Source organism: Lepidothrix coronata, unplaced genomic scaffold (genome assembly GCF_001604755.1).
Source record: "Lepidothrix coronata isolate B3197 unplaced genomic scaffold, Lepidothrix_coronata-1.0 Scaffold101, whole genome shotgun sequence".
Taxonomy (NCBI): domain Eukaryota; kingdom Metazoa; phylum Chordata; class Aves; order Passeriformes; family Pipridae; genus Lepidothrix; species Lepidothrix coronata.
In genome coordinates this window covers 980378-996298 of record NW_016690281.1, presented here as the reverse complement: position 1 = coordinate 996298, position 15921 = coordinate 980378, and the positions used below count along the sequence as shown (strand labels likewise).

At 58.0% G+C, this 15921-nt stretch overlaps 1 protein-coding gene across 1 annotated transcript in view; it reads left to right on the top strand.

The window, feature by feature from the left end:
- GRID2IP (Grid2 interacting protein) overlaps positions 1–15921 on the top strand; it is a 37676-nt gene that overhangs the window by 13447 nt on the left and 8308 nt on the right. Inside the window, exons 4-15 of the mRNA XM_017823034.1 lie at positions 4113–4367; positions 5821–5906; positions 6308–6377; positions 7631–7725; positions 8616–8799; positions 10110–10264; positions 11799–11900; positions 13051–13145; positions 13583–13700; positions 14074–14396; positions 14559–14972; positions 15809–15896. Of these exons, the coding sequence (XP_017678523.1) occupies positions 4113–4367; positions 5821–5906; positions 6308–6377; positions 7631–7725; positions 8616–8799; positions 10110–10264; positions 11799–11900; positions 13051–13145; positions 13583–13700; positions 14074–14396; positions 14559–14972; positions 15809–15896 (1985 nt within the window). The remainder of the gene's footprint in view (positions 1–4112; positions 4368–5820; positions 5907–6307; positions 6378–7630; positions 7726–8615; positions 8800–10109; positions 10265–11798; positions 11901–13050; positions 13146–13582; positions 13701–14073; positions 14397–14558; positions 14973–15808; positions 15897–15921) is intronic.

Here is a 15921-nt window from a genome sequence, read left to right as displayed (position 1 = left end):
CCTTTGCTGCTACCTGGAGATTGTATCTGATGTTGGCAGCTCTGGGAAGCTTCACATCCTCTTCATCAAACACCAGTGCTGCGCTTAAAGATGGCGTTATTTAAATTAGAGATGGGGTTTTATCTTTTATTCCTGCTGCAAAGCACTGCTGTGTTACCCTGAGGGTAAAGGATGCTCCTTGGGGGGGTTTGGGCCCAGGACTCTGGTCCTGATGCTGATCCGGGTGCAGCCCGGCAGCTCCACCTCCACGCCCACATCCACACACCCGCCGCCGTTTGCCTTTAAGGTTTCTCACCCCTTACAGCAGCACGTAATTTAAACAGAAGCACTTTAGAAGTCAACTAATTAGCACCAGGGAGGCATCCCCCCGGAGTTCGGCGCCGAGCCGTGCCCTCCTTTCTGTTACGAGATCCTTCCAGCTGGAAATCACAGCGACTGCAGTTTTTAGGGAAAGAGAGAGGGCTGGTGCCTGCGAGCCGGGGCAGAGCCGGGCAGGGAGGGCAGAAGTGGCACTGAGGGCCGGCGGGTGCGGACGGAGGCTCTCGGTCGATGGTAAACCTCCACCTGGCACTGCGAGGTGGCGGGAGCCAGGCGAGGGCAGCAGGGCTGGGCCCAGGTGGGTCGCTGGCGCTCCGGCCCATCTGGCTGCGGTCCCGGCACCGCGGGGGTGCCACGCGCCAGGGCGGCACCGGCTGGCGCGGGTTGGGTTGTTGGATCCGGCCGTGTCGTGGGCGTGAGCCGAGGCTGGGGCTCAGCTGCATGAGGATCTGAAGCATCTCCCTTTTGTTCCCGACGCACCCTGACAAATGGGGAAGGACCGGAGTTTCTCTCGGCATTTTCGGTACGTGTCCCTGCTCCGTTCCCCCGCGTGGGCTCCGTGGCCGGGGGGGTGCTGGGAGAGCCTCGTGCCCCACGGGCATCCCCACGAGGGCTCTGCTCTCCAGGGCTGTGGGGACCCTGCTCTGGTACTGGGGCAGTCCTACCACTGCCCCGTGCCCACCGTGGTGGTGGCACAGGCTGCTGGGGGGAGTCGAGCGAAGCTCAGATGAAAAATTGGGGTGGGGGTGCTGGGGAGCAGCAGGAAGAGCCCATCTGGGCCTGCTTTGTCTCTGTGGCTGTAGGCCAGCCAAGGGGTGGGTGGTGAGGAGGGGGCTTGGGGGTGCTGGGTGTGATGGAGCGAGGCCCGGGGACCCCTCGCTCCCAGACTGGCTGAGCACGAGCTCTGAGCAAACCTGGGGCATCTTCACCTGCCCCAGCCAGGGCTGGAGCTGACCCTGCTGCCCTCCCAAGGGGACACATCCTGCTCCAGTGAGGCTCAGCATCCCGGGGTGGGGCCGTCCAGGTGAGCTCAGCACCCATCGCAGGACACGTGCGTGTGGAAGAGGGGATTCTCCAGAGTGCTGGGCTGGGAAATCGGGGAGCCAGCTCCCAGCAAGGGTGGGCTGCAGGAGTGGGACTGTCTGCCTGGGGGTGGGTGGCCAGTGACCTACCTGGGAGCTGGAAAATAGCGAGTGTGACACAGACTGAGATGTGTTTGAACACGCCAAAGGGAGCCCTGAGCAGAGCTGAGCCCTGGGGATGGGCACTGGGCACTGGCAGAGACTTTTCCAACCCACAGCACTGTGCCACTGGCCTGACCTGGCTGCTTTGGGGATGGGGTGAAGGTGAAGAAGGCTAGAGCCTCTGGGGCCTCTCCTGGCCTGGAAAACGCCCTGAATTCACATCTGTGTGTTGGAGCAGAGTGAATCCTCCCGAGCAGGTGCCAAACCGCTGCAGAGGAGGGCTGGTGCCCTGGGGCTCAGCACACCCTGCACGGGGACGGAGCGTGCAAAGGGCTGCAGTGCCCGGGGATGGGGATGCCTTTCCCATCCCTGCTCCAACGGGAAACAGAGCCAGAGCTGACCTGGAGCACCCCAGGAGGAGGAAGAGGTGCATGAGGTCAGCGCTTTATGGCTCTGCTGCTGCTCCCGGGCTGACCTCCACAAATGGGGTGGGTGCATCCCTGCTCCGTGAATCCCGGTGGGATTTGCCGGAAGAGGGACGTCCCAGCTGGGTGCTGCTCCTCCGTGCCATGCCAATGGGCAGAACCAGGTTTATCCCATGGGATAGCAGGATTCTGCAAAGCCCCAGGCACCACCTGCCCTGGGCCGGTGCTGATGTCAGTGCTGGTGCCGGTGCCAGTGCCAGTGTGTGCTTCATGGGTGGTATCCTGCTGGAACTGAGGCATCCACTCTAATGACCCCACATGCTGTCTTTGATGGGTCCCTTTGATGCACCAGACCTGGGCACACGTTTCAGGTGTTGGCACCCTCTGAATCGCAGGGATCAGGGATCCCCAAGCAGCACAGGGCCATCCAGGTTTTGCAGAAGGGAACTATTTTGCATGTTTAGTGGGATTATTTGTAGTCACTCAGCTGTCTCCTTGCTGAGGCAGCGTTGTTCTTGGAGCAGTAAGGCAGTGGATGGTGCAGCTCGTGTCCTCGTGCCTGGGTAGGGAGCTGTGCTCCATCCTGGTGCCTGGCAGCCCCGTGGTGAAGCAGAGGTTGGTGTAAAGTGGGACAGCTCTGCTGGAATAAGCAGGGCCGATTTAATTTGGCCAATTAAATGGGATTGTGCTCATTTTGCCTGCGAGGAACCCGGACTTCTCCCTGGTGGGCACCCAGCCTGGGGCAGAGGTGTGGGGGACCCACATCCTCCCCTGCCCCAGGGCTGTGGCCACCCTGTCCCAGAGCTCACATCTGGGTGAACTGTTTGTTAGCACAGTTTCATTCTTTTCTAGTTGCTGCTTAATCATACATCGCCTGGGAATTGCACCAATGTGTTACTTGTTTTAAATTGTTACCAGATGCTCTATGTGAGCATCTGCCAGCCTCGGGTGGCTTATGATCTGTCTTCTCCTCCTGCAGCAGCTCTTGTTTTGAGTTCTGCCTTTTGTTGGGGGGAAATAAAGATGTCCTGGTTCTGGTAGATCTGGGATTTGAAGCCTCCCCTTCCTCCTCCTCTGGCTTCACCCAGGTTTTTGTGTTCCCCTGGTGAAGCTGCCCAAGGGAGCCCTGTGGGATCCCCCCACCAGCCCCAGCCTCTCCAGCCGTGTCCTGCCGGTGCAGCCCCTCGGAGCAGATTCCTCTGGGTCCTCTGACACCAGTTTGGCCCAGTTCTTGCTCCCATGGGAGACGTGATCCCCAGGCAGCCAGGAGTGTGCTCACACCCCAGTGAGGCTGTGATAACACAAGGAGCTCGAGGTGAGGAGTGTTAATGAACCCCACGAGATGGTTTTGTCTAACGAGCCACCACAGCTGCGAGGTGCAGGGAGGGGTTGCTATAGAAACACTCAGAGATAAGGGCTCCTCCTGAAGCCCCTAAATGTGCAAACAAAGGGTAGGGGTAGGTGAGCAGGTGTCAGCATCTCGCTGTTGTGATGGCAGAAGGCAAAAGAAAAGAAGAAGTGCCTCCTGGTGTTAGGGGGTTTACCCCAGCCAAGGTAGGAGTGGTGCCAACGGGGCCCTCTTGCACCCTCCTGGGGCCCTGCTTTGCATCCCCTGTGCACCCCCTGAGCATCCCGGGGGTCCCTGTGGGGGCACAAAGGCCACGTGGCTGCTCCTGCCAGGAGAGGGGAGGTGACCTAAAACAGAGTGAGTTCCCAGTGCTGTCCCCTTGCCTGCAGCATCACTGTACTCACCCCTCCAGCACCAACATCTCCCAAAGGGCATGAGGCTCCTGCCTGGCTGTGGGGAGAGCTGGAATGTGGGGATGTGCATGGCAGGGGCCCAGGATAGCAAAGTCCAGAGCTCCCAGCAGAGAGTTTGGGGCAGGAGGTGGCGAGCAACATTGTGGGGGTTCCAGAATGTGCTGGGGAAGAAGCAGGTCTGTAGGAGGGGTCTGACATCACTGCCCCAGTGGAGCTGTGCATGGGACGGGGAAGAGGTGCAATTGTGTCCCTGGTGTCCCCAGCATCCCTGGTGTTCTCAGCCTTGGCATTTACAACTCTCGAAGGACTGGGGTCAAGAGCACACGAGGGGTTCTGCTCTTTCCTTTCCAGGCGTGGCTGGACCCGGAGCTCTATGCCACAGCTGCCACGGCCCCGCTCCTCACTCCCCGTCTCGTTTCCCCAGGATTTTCATCCCCAAGAAGCACCGGCAACGCTTTGACGAGGTGGTGTCTCAGAGCCTGATCAGCAAACTGTGCCGCTCCAAGAGCGAGCAGCACAGCAACCGCCTGCGCCGCAGCCGCAGCGAGGACCACCAGGAGCGGCTGCTCGTGTCCACCCGCGCCAGCTCCGTGCCCCGCAGCCACGAGGAGCTCAGCAAGAGCCTGCGCAAGAGCACCTCCCTCGTCACCAGCAGTGTGGCCTCGGGGGCTGCCCGCAGGTAACACCTCTCCTGGGAGCCCCCCGGGGTCGTGGCAGCACCGCCTGCTTCGGTGTGGAGGGCAGCACGGGGGAGGGATGCCAGGGAAAGGGAGGGGCACGAGGAAAGGGGATGTGTTCCCTGTGAAACCCTCCTGGGATCGGGGTGAACAAACACCCCTCCCTCTCAAAGTCTGGGCAGGTTTGTGCCCCGCCCTGGCTCTGGGACAGCTTTGGGTCCCCTCAGCGTTGCAAGGTTGGCTGGGATGAGCTGAGGTGGCACTAGCAGGCTGAGAGGAGGTGTTGGCTCCTTGCTGGGTGGGCTGCAGGGTGCCCAGCTGTGCCAGCAGGATCCAGGGTGCCCAGCTGTGCCAGTGGGGTGCAGGGTACCCAAGCAGAGAGCAGGCTGACAGGAGGGTGTAGCCAGGTGGGGGTCAGCCTGTTTTCCCAGATAACGAGTGACAGGATGAGCAGAAATGGTCTCAAGTTGCTAGGGGAGGTTTAGATTGGATATTAGGGAAAACTTCTTCACAGAAAGGATTGTCAACCCCTGGCTCAGGCTGCCCAGGGCAGTGGTGGAGTCCCCATCACTGGAAGTGTTCAAAAACCATGTGGATGTGGCACTAGAGGACATGGGTTAGTGGTGAATGTGGTGGTGGTGCTGGTTGATGGTTGCATTTGATAATCTTAAAGGTCTTTTCAAACCTTAACAATTCCATGATTCTGTGAGTCTATGACTGGTCCTGCCCTGCCCCAGCAAGTGTCTGGGCGTGAGGCCGTGGGAGGAAGGACGGACAATCCCTGGAGCACAGGGATTAACCCACTTCCCGTGCCCATATGGCCAGACCTCAGCAGCCTTGGAGGGTGCAGAGCCCTGGCCGTGGCTCCTGCTCTGATCCAGCTCCGTCTCACCAACAAGAGAGCAGGATCTGGGCAATCCAGGGTGTCTGGCTCCAGCTCGCCTTCCTGCCAGGATAATTTCCATGTGACTTGTCCAAAACCCATTTCCAGCACAGTCTCCCTCCCTGCCAGCACAGGATCTTGCTGGTAATGCTGCCTTCCCCCAGCTCCCTGCAGGAACAACTCCCTGCTCCAATCAGCCTCCCAGCAGGGAGATTTCCCAGTGCTCCTTCCAAAATTTCCTAGAGGAATTTAATTCCTCTCTCATCAACCTATGAGACCTTTGCTCCCTAAACCACATTGTCCTTCTAATTCTGTGTAATAAAGAATCACAGACTGGATATATATACACATATATCTCTCCTTTAAATAGATGTATATTTAGCCCACATTCCACTTTAAAACAACGTTTGAAAGACTTTGGTACCAAAGGGGACCTTGTGGGGACACTGGGAATGTTGGGGACTTGAGCACTCAGGAGATACCTGGGCTAACAGGGTTGTGGAGGGGCTGGGGAAGGAAACAAGGGCCAAATCTTGGACTCTCATGTCCCATTTGCTTTTTTTGTCCTGCAGAACCGTGCGAGTTTATAAAGGCAACAGGAGCTTTGGCTTCACACTCCGTGGCCATGCCCCAGTGTGGATCGAGTCTGTCCTGCCAGGTAAGAACAGTTCCAGCCATGAGATTCAAAATCACTTATTGATCCCAGCTCTGAACTTGAAATGTGAAGTGCTGTTTGCTAGAAAAGAGCAAAAAGGACTTTTCCAAGGCTCCGTGATGGAGTTTTCCCAGAGGAATAATGAGCATCTTTGATACAATTTAGTTTGGCTTCATCCACTCCTCGTTTTGAAAAGTGGAAAGTGTGTGTTCAGTGAATGTCCTGACGTGACACCAGTGTTCCCAGTGCAGGCTGGGTGCTGGCACCCAGCTGGGTGAAGGGTCCCAGGACACCCAGCAGCAGTGGGTGCCCTGCCTGGGGTGTCCTGGGCATGGCTGGGGAGCTGGGACCCCATCCCAAGTAGGTGCCACCAGCTGAAGCCCCTCCTGTCCCTGTGTGTTTAGGGAGCCCAGCAGAGAAGGCTGCTCTCAAAGCTGGAGACAGGATCCTGTTCCTCAACGGTCTGGACATGAGGTGAGAGCTCTGCAGGCCCCCTGTGTGAGGGGCTGGGCTGGCAGGGGCTGAGCACACGTGTGGGGTCACTCCTGTGCCCCAGAAACGAGAGCTGCTGGGCCTGGAGAGGTGTCTGCTCTGGTGCACGAGGGGTTTTGCCCCATGGGGACATTTCCTTTAATATTCTTTTACCAAATCTTGCTCCAAGAGTAGCATTTCTCTCCATCCCTGCTCCTCCTCTGATTTCTCTGTGCAAATAATGATGCAGGACAGTCTATATAACTGGGGTCCTGACTGCAGCCCAACCCTAGACCCCAATTTGAGCCTCTCTGAGTTAATCTGTATGTGTTAAACACCTGCTTTAGAAAGCAGCAGAGCACCATTCAGCCCATGAATCACTCCCAGGATGGGATCATAAGCTTAAAGCCACATGGGAATCACATTTTCACCCAGAAGTTTATTCTTCTGTATATTATTTGTGCACCAAAGCAATGGAACCAGAGGGGCCCTCACCAGCTCAGGGCAGCAGCCCCTGTGTCCTTGGTTGGTCTTTCTACACAAAAACCAAGAGCAAAGGGTTAGAGGAGGCTATAGGATAAGAGAGAGTGATGAATATTTAAAGGTTAAACATCTGATGCTGCTTCTGTCAGGGCTCAGGTTCTCACGTTTCAGCTGATCCAGCAAACTGTTGGCTGATGCAGCATTGCCAGAAAATAGAGGAGATGAGTTGAGGGTTGTCCTCTGAGCCTGTTTTGGCAGTCATTGTCCCAGCCCAGCCCATACCCTTCTCCAAGGGCAGACCAAGATTTTTTTGCCTACAAAATTACACTTTATATTCACCTTGCATTTTCTTATCGTGTGGAATTAGGACAGGCAAGGAGAGACCCGCAGCACTGTGTCACTTAAAGGAAAATTCATTTTCTGGGTCTGGGTGTAGCTGAACACTGGCTTCATGTGCCATGAGCTCCACAGGAATCCCTGTGGTTATTCCTTGGGGCAGGTAGAGTGGGGAGACCACTCCTGGGGCACGATCCAGGCTCTCTCTCTCTTGGAAGCTCCTTCCTGTGCAGCTCAGGTAAAAGCAAGCAAAGACTGAGAGAAACCAGGGGAATCACAGCAGGTCCCAAACATGGCTCTGAGCAGCACGAGGAGGCTTTTCCAAGAGAAATGAAGGCAGCTGCAAGCTCCTTCTCCCTGCTGCTCTCCTGGGAGTGCTGCCCACAGTGCTGCCCACGGGGACAGGCGGCACTGACCCGGCTCTGCTGTGCCCGCAGGAACTGCTCCCATGACAAGGTGGTGTCGATGCTGCAGGGCAGTGGGGCAATGCCCACCTTGGTGGTGGAAGAGGGGATCGTCAACATCTCCAATGGTAAGAGTGGGGAGGAGGGTCTGGAGCGGCAGAAAGCCCACAGCAGCTCCTCAGCTCCCGGTGCAGGAGGGAATTGCTGAGCACCTCCACAGGCTCAGCAGGTTTCAGGCGCTGCCTGGGGGATGCTCCTCTCCCCAGGGCACACAGCCCTTGCTTTCTGGGATCAGGCTGGATCTCAGGCTTGGCTGCTCTCCAGGAGGGCTCATCCTGCTGTGTGATTGTCCTTGGTGTCCCCTGCCAATGTCCTCTCTGTGCAGTCTGTGCCGTGTACTTGGCCGCAGTAACCCAACCCTGTGCATCCATGGTGGCTGCGCAATCCCATGGCTGTGGATGGGCTGTGCTCTGCAGGATAATTATCCTGCTGCTGGGATCAATAATTTACTCGCTGCTGGTGAGGAGTCAGCAGGAGCTGAGGGTGTCTGGGGCAGTGGGTGGTGTCAGCAGGACCCCAGCCCAGGGCACAGCGTGGGCACTGCTGCGGTTCCAGAGCCGTGTGGAGGCAGGAGGGTCACTGTGTCGTTGGGGTGCTGCTCCACAATGAAGGGACCCAGGAATTAGGGACTGGCTCTTCCCTCTGGAGCAGCAGTGGACTGCCCTTAGTCCCACATTAGGAGCCTTGGGATGCCAACTTGTTTGCATGTGTGCCAGAAACAAAACCCAGCAGCTCGCTGCTTCATATAACCACAGAATCCCAGAATGGTTCGGATTGGAAGGGACCTTAAGGATAATCTCATTCCACCCCATTGCCATAGGCAGGGACACCTTCCACTAGACCAGCTTGCTCCAAACCCCATCCAATCTGACCTCCTTCAGAGTACAGAGCCAGTGGCACTCAAACTGTTCCACTGCCCTCAAAAGAAACCAAGAAAAGATGGAATTTTTTTTTGCAGACTCTGACTCTCCTGAGTCCCCGAGCAGCTCCTCCTCCCTCACCTCCCTGCAGTGGGTTGCAGAGATTCTCCCCTCTAGCATCAAGATTCAAGGAAGGACCTTCACGCAGCAGCTGGAGCACCTGCTGACCCCACCCGAGCGTTACACCATCTGCAAGGCGCTGGAAGGCTTCTTCCAACACCGGTAACTCCATGGCAGCTCCACTCCTCCCGTGCTGGTGCCCAGCCTGTGGCAGTGCCCGGCCCGAGCTGGTGTCAGCAGAGGCAGAGCTGGCTGGGGGTCAGTCACAGCGAGCTCTGCTGTCCCCAGCTGGGTGTTCCCTGGTGTGTATCCACAGGGCACGAGCCCGTCTCTGTCCAGTGTCCCACCTGAGGGCAGGGCAGACCCTTCAGCTTTTCAGGTTAATTCTGTCACCCCTGATCCCTTGGTCCCCCCAGTGCAGGCTCTCTTGTTGTCCAGCTGTCCCTGACAGCCACAGATCCTGTTCCACCTCTTCCAGTAAATCTCTCCACGTTCATCTTTGTCTTCTCACTCTTCTCAGCATCTCAGCTGCAGCATTCCCTTGGTGGCAGCACGGGAATGGCTGTGGCTGCAGAGCCCTTGTCCTGCCATGGAGCTCATGCCCCCTGTCCTGCTGCAGGGATCCAAACTGATCCCCTGGCACACTCTGGATTTCAACAGTGACCTTGTTTCCTGCTCTTGCTTGGTCTTCCAGCAGTGTTTTACTGAGGTCTGTCACAAAATCATGGAATGATTTGGATTGGAGGAGATCTTAAAGGTCTTCCAGTCCCACCCCCTGCCATGGGCAGGGACACCTCCCACTAGCCCAGGTTGCTCCAAGCCCCGTCCAACCTGGCCTTGGACACTTCCAGGGATGGGGCAGCCACAGCTTCTCTGGGCAACCTGTGCCAGGGCTTCCCCACCCTCACAGGGGAGGAATTTCTTCCTGTTGTAGGCTGTTCTATCCTCCTCCCTGGATCAGGTGCTCAGCCCTGCTATTCCCAACAGCCCTTTCCCCATCTTTACACACCATAGAGCCAAAATGAGATTAAAATCTTCAGCCATGGGAGGCTGCCAGCCCAGCCACCCTCCCTGGTGCATTTGCCCCTCAGCCTGCTTACCTGCTGCTCGTCAAAATTCAGGTCTTTCCAGGGTTTCTCTCTGCTTTCTGGTGCTTCCTCACCCTTCTTACTCAGAGGATAATGGAATTGCCTAGGCTGGAAAAGCCCTCTGAGCCCATCGAGTCCAACCATTCCCCCAGCACTGCCATGGCCACCACTAACCCATGTCCCCAAGTGCCACATCCACATGGCTTTTAACCCCTGCACCTCTGCTGTGGAACCATCGGTTCGTGCTGGAGGCTCCGAGGTGATCCCGCAGCCCAGATCCCGGTGCAGGCGGGCTGGGAGGCGCCGGAGCCCCCGGAAGTGGCGTGGGGGGACCGTGCCCTGGGGATGCACTCCCTGCCCAGCCCTCTCTCTCCCGTTCTGCAGGAACATTGACACTCTCATTGTGGATGTGTACCCGGTGCTGGACACACCGGCCAAGCAAGTCATCTGGCAGTTTATCTACCAGCTGCTGACGTACGAGGAGCAGGAGCACTGCCAGCAAAAGATTGACAGGTTTCTTGGGTACAAGTCCTTGGCAGGTGAGAGGAAAGTCCTTGTGCTCCGAGACGGACACGCCGTGTCCCCCCATGTCCCATTGCACTGGGAGTCGTGTGGTGTTGGAATGAAACTCTGCACTGAGAGGAGGGATGGCACCTGAGAGGGTGTCTCTGGGAGCAAAGGCTTTTGGAAGCTGCTCGGGTCGTTAGAGGTGAGGAAGTCCAGGAAGGGAGTATCTGGTTTAAGGGCAGTGTTCAGAGCAGAGAGGTAAAATAAGTGGTGGCACAATGTCCCTGGGGATGTTCCCAGCAGTCACACAGGCATCCGTGGTTGGAGGAGGTGAGGAGTGAGGTGCTACTCTCCCAAAAAGACATGGAGGGCAGTTGGTGATCCCCCTTCTCCCTGGTCCTCCTGTCCCGTCACCATCACCTGATTCTGTGGCAGCACAAACCTGGCAGCAGTTTGTTTGCTGAGGGCAAATTTGTAGTGAAATGTCTAATCTGTGCATTTGGGCCCTTAATTGCTTCCAAATTCTTCTGCTCTCAGCTGTTTAAATTGATGTGTTCATTTTAGACTCAGTGAAGGTAAAAGAGATGTTGCTTGAAGAGAGACTTTTGGAGGAACACAGTTATTTTAGCAGTAAACACCTCCAAGTCCTGGTGCAATCCTGCCTGTTGTGCATGGAATGCTGTGCTCCTGCACCCTGGGTTTGCACTCTCAGACACCTCTGCTTTGTGTGTGCAGAACCATGGCTCAGCCTGCATGAGGGGCTGTAGATTCCCAAGGATTTATTAGTGTATAAACGAAGAAGTTTGCAGCTGTATTTCAGGAATACAGACCAGGTATCCACGGCCAGGGGAGGAGGGAAGCATGGGAGTAAGTCTCTCTGTCCCAGACTGTTTCAGGCTGGAATTGTTCCCAGTTCCAGGCTGGTCCCTGGCCCCTCCCAGTTTCTCAGGTGAACGGGGCAGTCTCTGACCATGAGAAGTTCTGATTGTTCTGGTCCATTCTGTGTGTCTGTGCATGGAAGTGCACTGCCAGAGATCTCTGAATTGGGCTGGTCCTTCTCCCGGGCTCCCAAACTCCGGCGATCTCTGGTGTCTGTGCCAGGCTGTCCAAGCCCTGCTCTGTCGGGTCCCTCGGAGATGCTCCTGTACCTCCATCCTGCTGCAAGCCTGAGCCTCCCCGAGCTGCCACCCTGAACTGCACGTGGACAAGGCACACACAGCGTGCGGCAGCATTCCAGTGCTGGCCCCACTTCCCTCTTGTTCCGTGAGGACAGGAAGGAGTTTGCTGGGACCAGCTGGAGTTTTGTGTGCCCCATGAGCTGGTCAATGCCAATCTTGCTGGAAAAAGTGGTTGGATGTCCCATCTCTGGGCATCCATCCCTGCCCTGTGCTGGCAGGAGCGTCTGGAACCTGCTCAGCTCCCCGGGGATGGTGTAGGATGGAGGGAGTGGGTACCAGGAGATGGCAGCCCCTGGTCCCATGGGCCTGGGGGGCCCTGTGCTGTGGTGAGAGGGACAGGGGAGCTGTGGGGTCTGGCCCTGCCTTACAGAGGTGTCTCCTGCTGCAGCCGAGGCAGAGGTGGAGGATCGGTTCCGCAGCTCCGTCCGAGGGGCCTCCCTGTGCCGGGGCAGCCTCCGGACCCCCCGCCCCGAGGAAGGGGGGGCAGCAGGTGGGTGATGGGGGTGTGGGGAGGAGGGGGCTGGGATGGGGGGGTTGTGCCTAGAGTGTCCTTCTGCTCTGCCCTAAGCCAAAAGCCTGAACTATTCCTAAGCTTGAACGGTGGGAAAAGATGGAGGAAAGGATTGAGGTCAGAGTAGAGCCAGCACTGAGGCTTTGACTGGAAATCCATGTTTTCAGAAACAGTTAGAATCATAGAATAATTAAGGTTGGAAAAGAGCTCCAAGATTATCAAGTCCAACCTTTGACCAATCACCACCTTGTCAGCTAGAGCAGAGCTCTGAGCACCACGTCCAGTCATTTCCTGAACACCTCCAGGGACAGCGATTCCACATTGAAATAACCCGAAATAATCAATTGAATAAGATGGGGCTTGGTCTGAGGCTGAACATTGTTTCCAGTCCCTTCCATTGCTTGGATGTGAACTTGTCCTGCTGGTCTGAGCCCTCCCTTCTGGAGGACACAGTTTAAAGCTTCCCTGTGAACATTCTCAGACCCCATCAAATTCACAGGGAAACCAGCATTTGTGAAATCCCTGTGAGGAATAAGATCATGGTTCAGGGCTGCTTTGAGACTCTTGATTAACCACATTCAGGGCACAAACCCTCCCTCCCTTCAGAGGACACGGCATCCTGCCTATCCCCCATCTCTCTTGGCTGATGGCAAAGGGCCCTTGGTCTGTGCTCACGGCTTCTGACCACGACCTCCCCACCACGACCTCCCCATGACCTCCCTGCCAGGACCTCCTGGCCATGTGGTGTTCCTCAGCTGTCAGGGGGGTCTGAGACATTTCCCGGGGGAGATATTCCAACCTGAGGAGCCTTTCTGGTCGGGATTAGAGCTCGGAGAGCGTCTGACAGCTGTGTGTGCTGGAGGGAAGCTGCTTGGCTGGGCAGATGTTCACCAGCTGTGGGGAGCAGCCCTGTCCTCAGCTGCCCCGAGGGAAGGGCAGAGCAGGCTGGAACTGCAGTGCTGACCTTGGGCCCACCCGCGCCGGTCCCTCGGGACCCCCAGAGGCGGCAGCTGGGGCAGGGAGGTCACTCCGGGTCCCAGTAGGAGACAGGGGGACTTCGACAGGCCAGGGCTGTGGGGAGGGGGGGGCATAGGCAGAGGAGTGACTGGTTTGCCTCTTCCTTCCCCAGGCAGTGACACCGTGGAGGTCCCAGTTCGCCTGATCCCTGGAGAGAGACAGGCTGGTGATGGCACATCCCTCCCGGAGACACCCAACCCCAAAATGGTGTGATGGGGGGGGGAATCTGGGGAGAGCTTTGCTGGTGTGTTGGGACTGTTACATCCATGGGGAGGGCCAGCAGTTTGATTCCGTTACTGTTAACACAGGAAAGCGGGAATGGGGAAGGATGTGGGTAAATACCTGCTGTTGGCTGACAGTGTCCCTGCCTTGGAGCTCATCTCTGAGGTCATTTCCCTGGGCAATTAGTCACCTTTAATGAGGCTGGTGTCTGCCTTATTAACAGACAGTTGATTAATGAACAGTGAAGGTGTTCAGAAAAGCCAGAGTAGCCTCGGCTGGGGTGAAACCCCCCTTGAAAGAGTAAGAGAGGGGGACTGGTGAGTCCGTGGGGGCTGTCCTGTCCTCAGGACACTGCAGGTCTCTGGGGGTCCACAAGCCCTGTCTCGATTCAGGCACGGCAGCAGCTCTCTGCCCTTTCCCAGATGTCGGCTGTGTACGCAGAGCTGGAGAACCGCCTGATCGGCGGCTTTGCCGGCAAGGTGGGAAACGCTGCCCTGCACAGGACATCGCCCCCGGCCCCCGAGCGGGCACCGGCCGCAGGTACCTCCGGCTGCCCACGGCGGGACAGGGGCGCTCTGGGGAGGTGATGGTGGGTGCTGCTGTCCAGGCATGTGGAGAAGACAACTCTTGGCACCTCTCGGTGCCCTTTCCTAATGGAGCAGTGACAGTGCCACGTGTAAGCGCAGTGCCGGCTCCTGCAGAGCCGCAGCTGCGGGAGGGCAGCGGGGTGGGTGGGGTGGTGAATCCTGTGGGATTCCGGAGTGCTGCTGTGCAGCGCAGGGCACTGCCCGCGGAGGTTCCCTCTCCCCCTCCCTCTCCCTCTCCTCACATTCCGTCGGGGCAGGGGCTCGTTGCACCCGGGGGCTGCAGGGCCGCCGTGCAGGACCCTCGGCAGCGCTCTGTCCCGCAGGAGCTCGCCGGCCGGGCATGGGGCTGTCGTGGCCGAGCGAGCCGCTGGGCTCCCAGCAGTGCTACTACCGCCTGCACAGCAGCGTGGCCTCCCCGTGCAGCACCGAGTCCAACCCCTACGTGAGCCTCGACAGCAGCCCGGCCCCGTCCCCCAAGCACCGCCACTACTCGCTCAGCCCTCTGTCGCGACGGAAGAAGCTCTTCACCTTCTCCAGGCCCCCCCGCAGCCGCGACACGGATCGGTTCCTGGACGCCCTCAGTGAGCAGCTGGGACATCGCGTCACCATCGTGGATGATTTCCTCACTCCCGAGAATGACTACGAGGAGGTGAGCGCGGCACGGGGCGTTCGGGGCGTGGGCTTTGATCGTGCGGCTTCTGGGGACGCGTCCTGGGGCTCTGCGGGTGGCAGAGGGGGGCAGGACACCCCGCGGGCCGGGTGGATGGAGGATGAGGTGCCACCTCCAGCCTCTCCTCTCTCCCTCGCCCAGATGAGTTTCCAGGATGACCAGGGCAGCTATGTCACCAACGACGTCAGCAGCAGCGAGTACATCAGCAGCAGCGACGAGGGCAGCTCCCTGACCTACTCCACGCTCTCGGACCACATCCCCCCCCCGCCGCTCAGCCCCCCGCCGCCGCCGCCCCCCCTGCAGTTCCACGACCCCCAGACCGTCCCCACCAAGGCGGAGGCCGCGAAGGCCAGCGCGTCACCCGCCCCCAAATCCCTCGTCAGCCACCTGCACCCCATCCCGCCCCCGCCGCCCCCCCCGCCGCCCCCCCCGGTGCCCTGTGCCCCCCCCTTGCACCGGGGGCTGCTGCACCGCCGCAGCGAGTCCAACCACATGAGCGTCAAGAGGCTGCGCTGGGAGCAGGTGGAGAACTCGGAAGGGACCATCTGGGGACAGGTACGGCCCGGGGGCGGGGCGGGGGTGGGGGTCCCAACCGTGCTCTGGGGTTGGTTACCTGTGCCGGGCTGTGCGGGCCTTCTTTTCATCCTTTGAATTGTTTGGACTGAACTGCCGGGCTGGGCAGAGGCCCTGGAAAGGCTGCAGTGTCCTGGGGAGCACGTGCTGTCCTGCCCTCGGGGGCTGACAGGGTCAGGAGCTGCCTTCAGAGGGGTTCTGCAGCTGTGGGAGGTTTTATCAGTGGGAAGCAATGAAGATGGTTGGAGCAGAGTGATGGGAGAACACTGGAGGGGGGAAGGAGAGATGAAGGGTGAGACAAAACGTGACAATCCTTTGGCACCGTGGACTTGAAGTGGTGCAGAACTGGCTTCGCTGGGCTTTACCTCCCAGCCTGTGTCTCTCCTGATGTTCAGCACATGCTGTATTTTCCGTGCCCTGAGCAGCAAGGGGGAAGCTGTGGGATCATCTTCCAGTCCCACAGGCACTTGAAATCTTGCAGATCCCTCTCTCTGTCACTCCAGAGAGAAAGATGCTTTTCCCAGTGATTTTTATTTTTTAAGCAAAAAGTTCCTGAAGTTTCTGGAATTCTCATTTTATCCATCAGTGCCCAAGTAGCAAGTGAAGGCAGAGATTCTCTGCAGGATTTCAGCTGTCAGGAGTCAATCTGCATGGCAGTGACCAAGTCTTCAGTCACAGGACGATGCCAGCACCCTGTCCTGTTTTTTTCTGGGGACACAGAGCTTGGTCTGGAGGACAGGGAATGGACCCAGCACAGGCAGGCACTGTCAGGCTGTTGCCTGTGCCAGCACAGCTCCTGACTCTTCCTCCTCCTGCAGCTTGGGGAAGACTCGGATTATGACAAGCTGAGTGATATGGTCAAATACCTCGACCTGGAGCTGCACTTTGGGACACAGAAGCCCACGAGTAAGTGCCTGAGCCCCAAAATAGG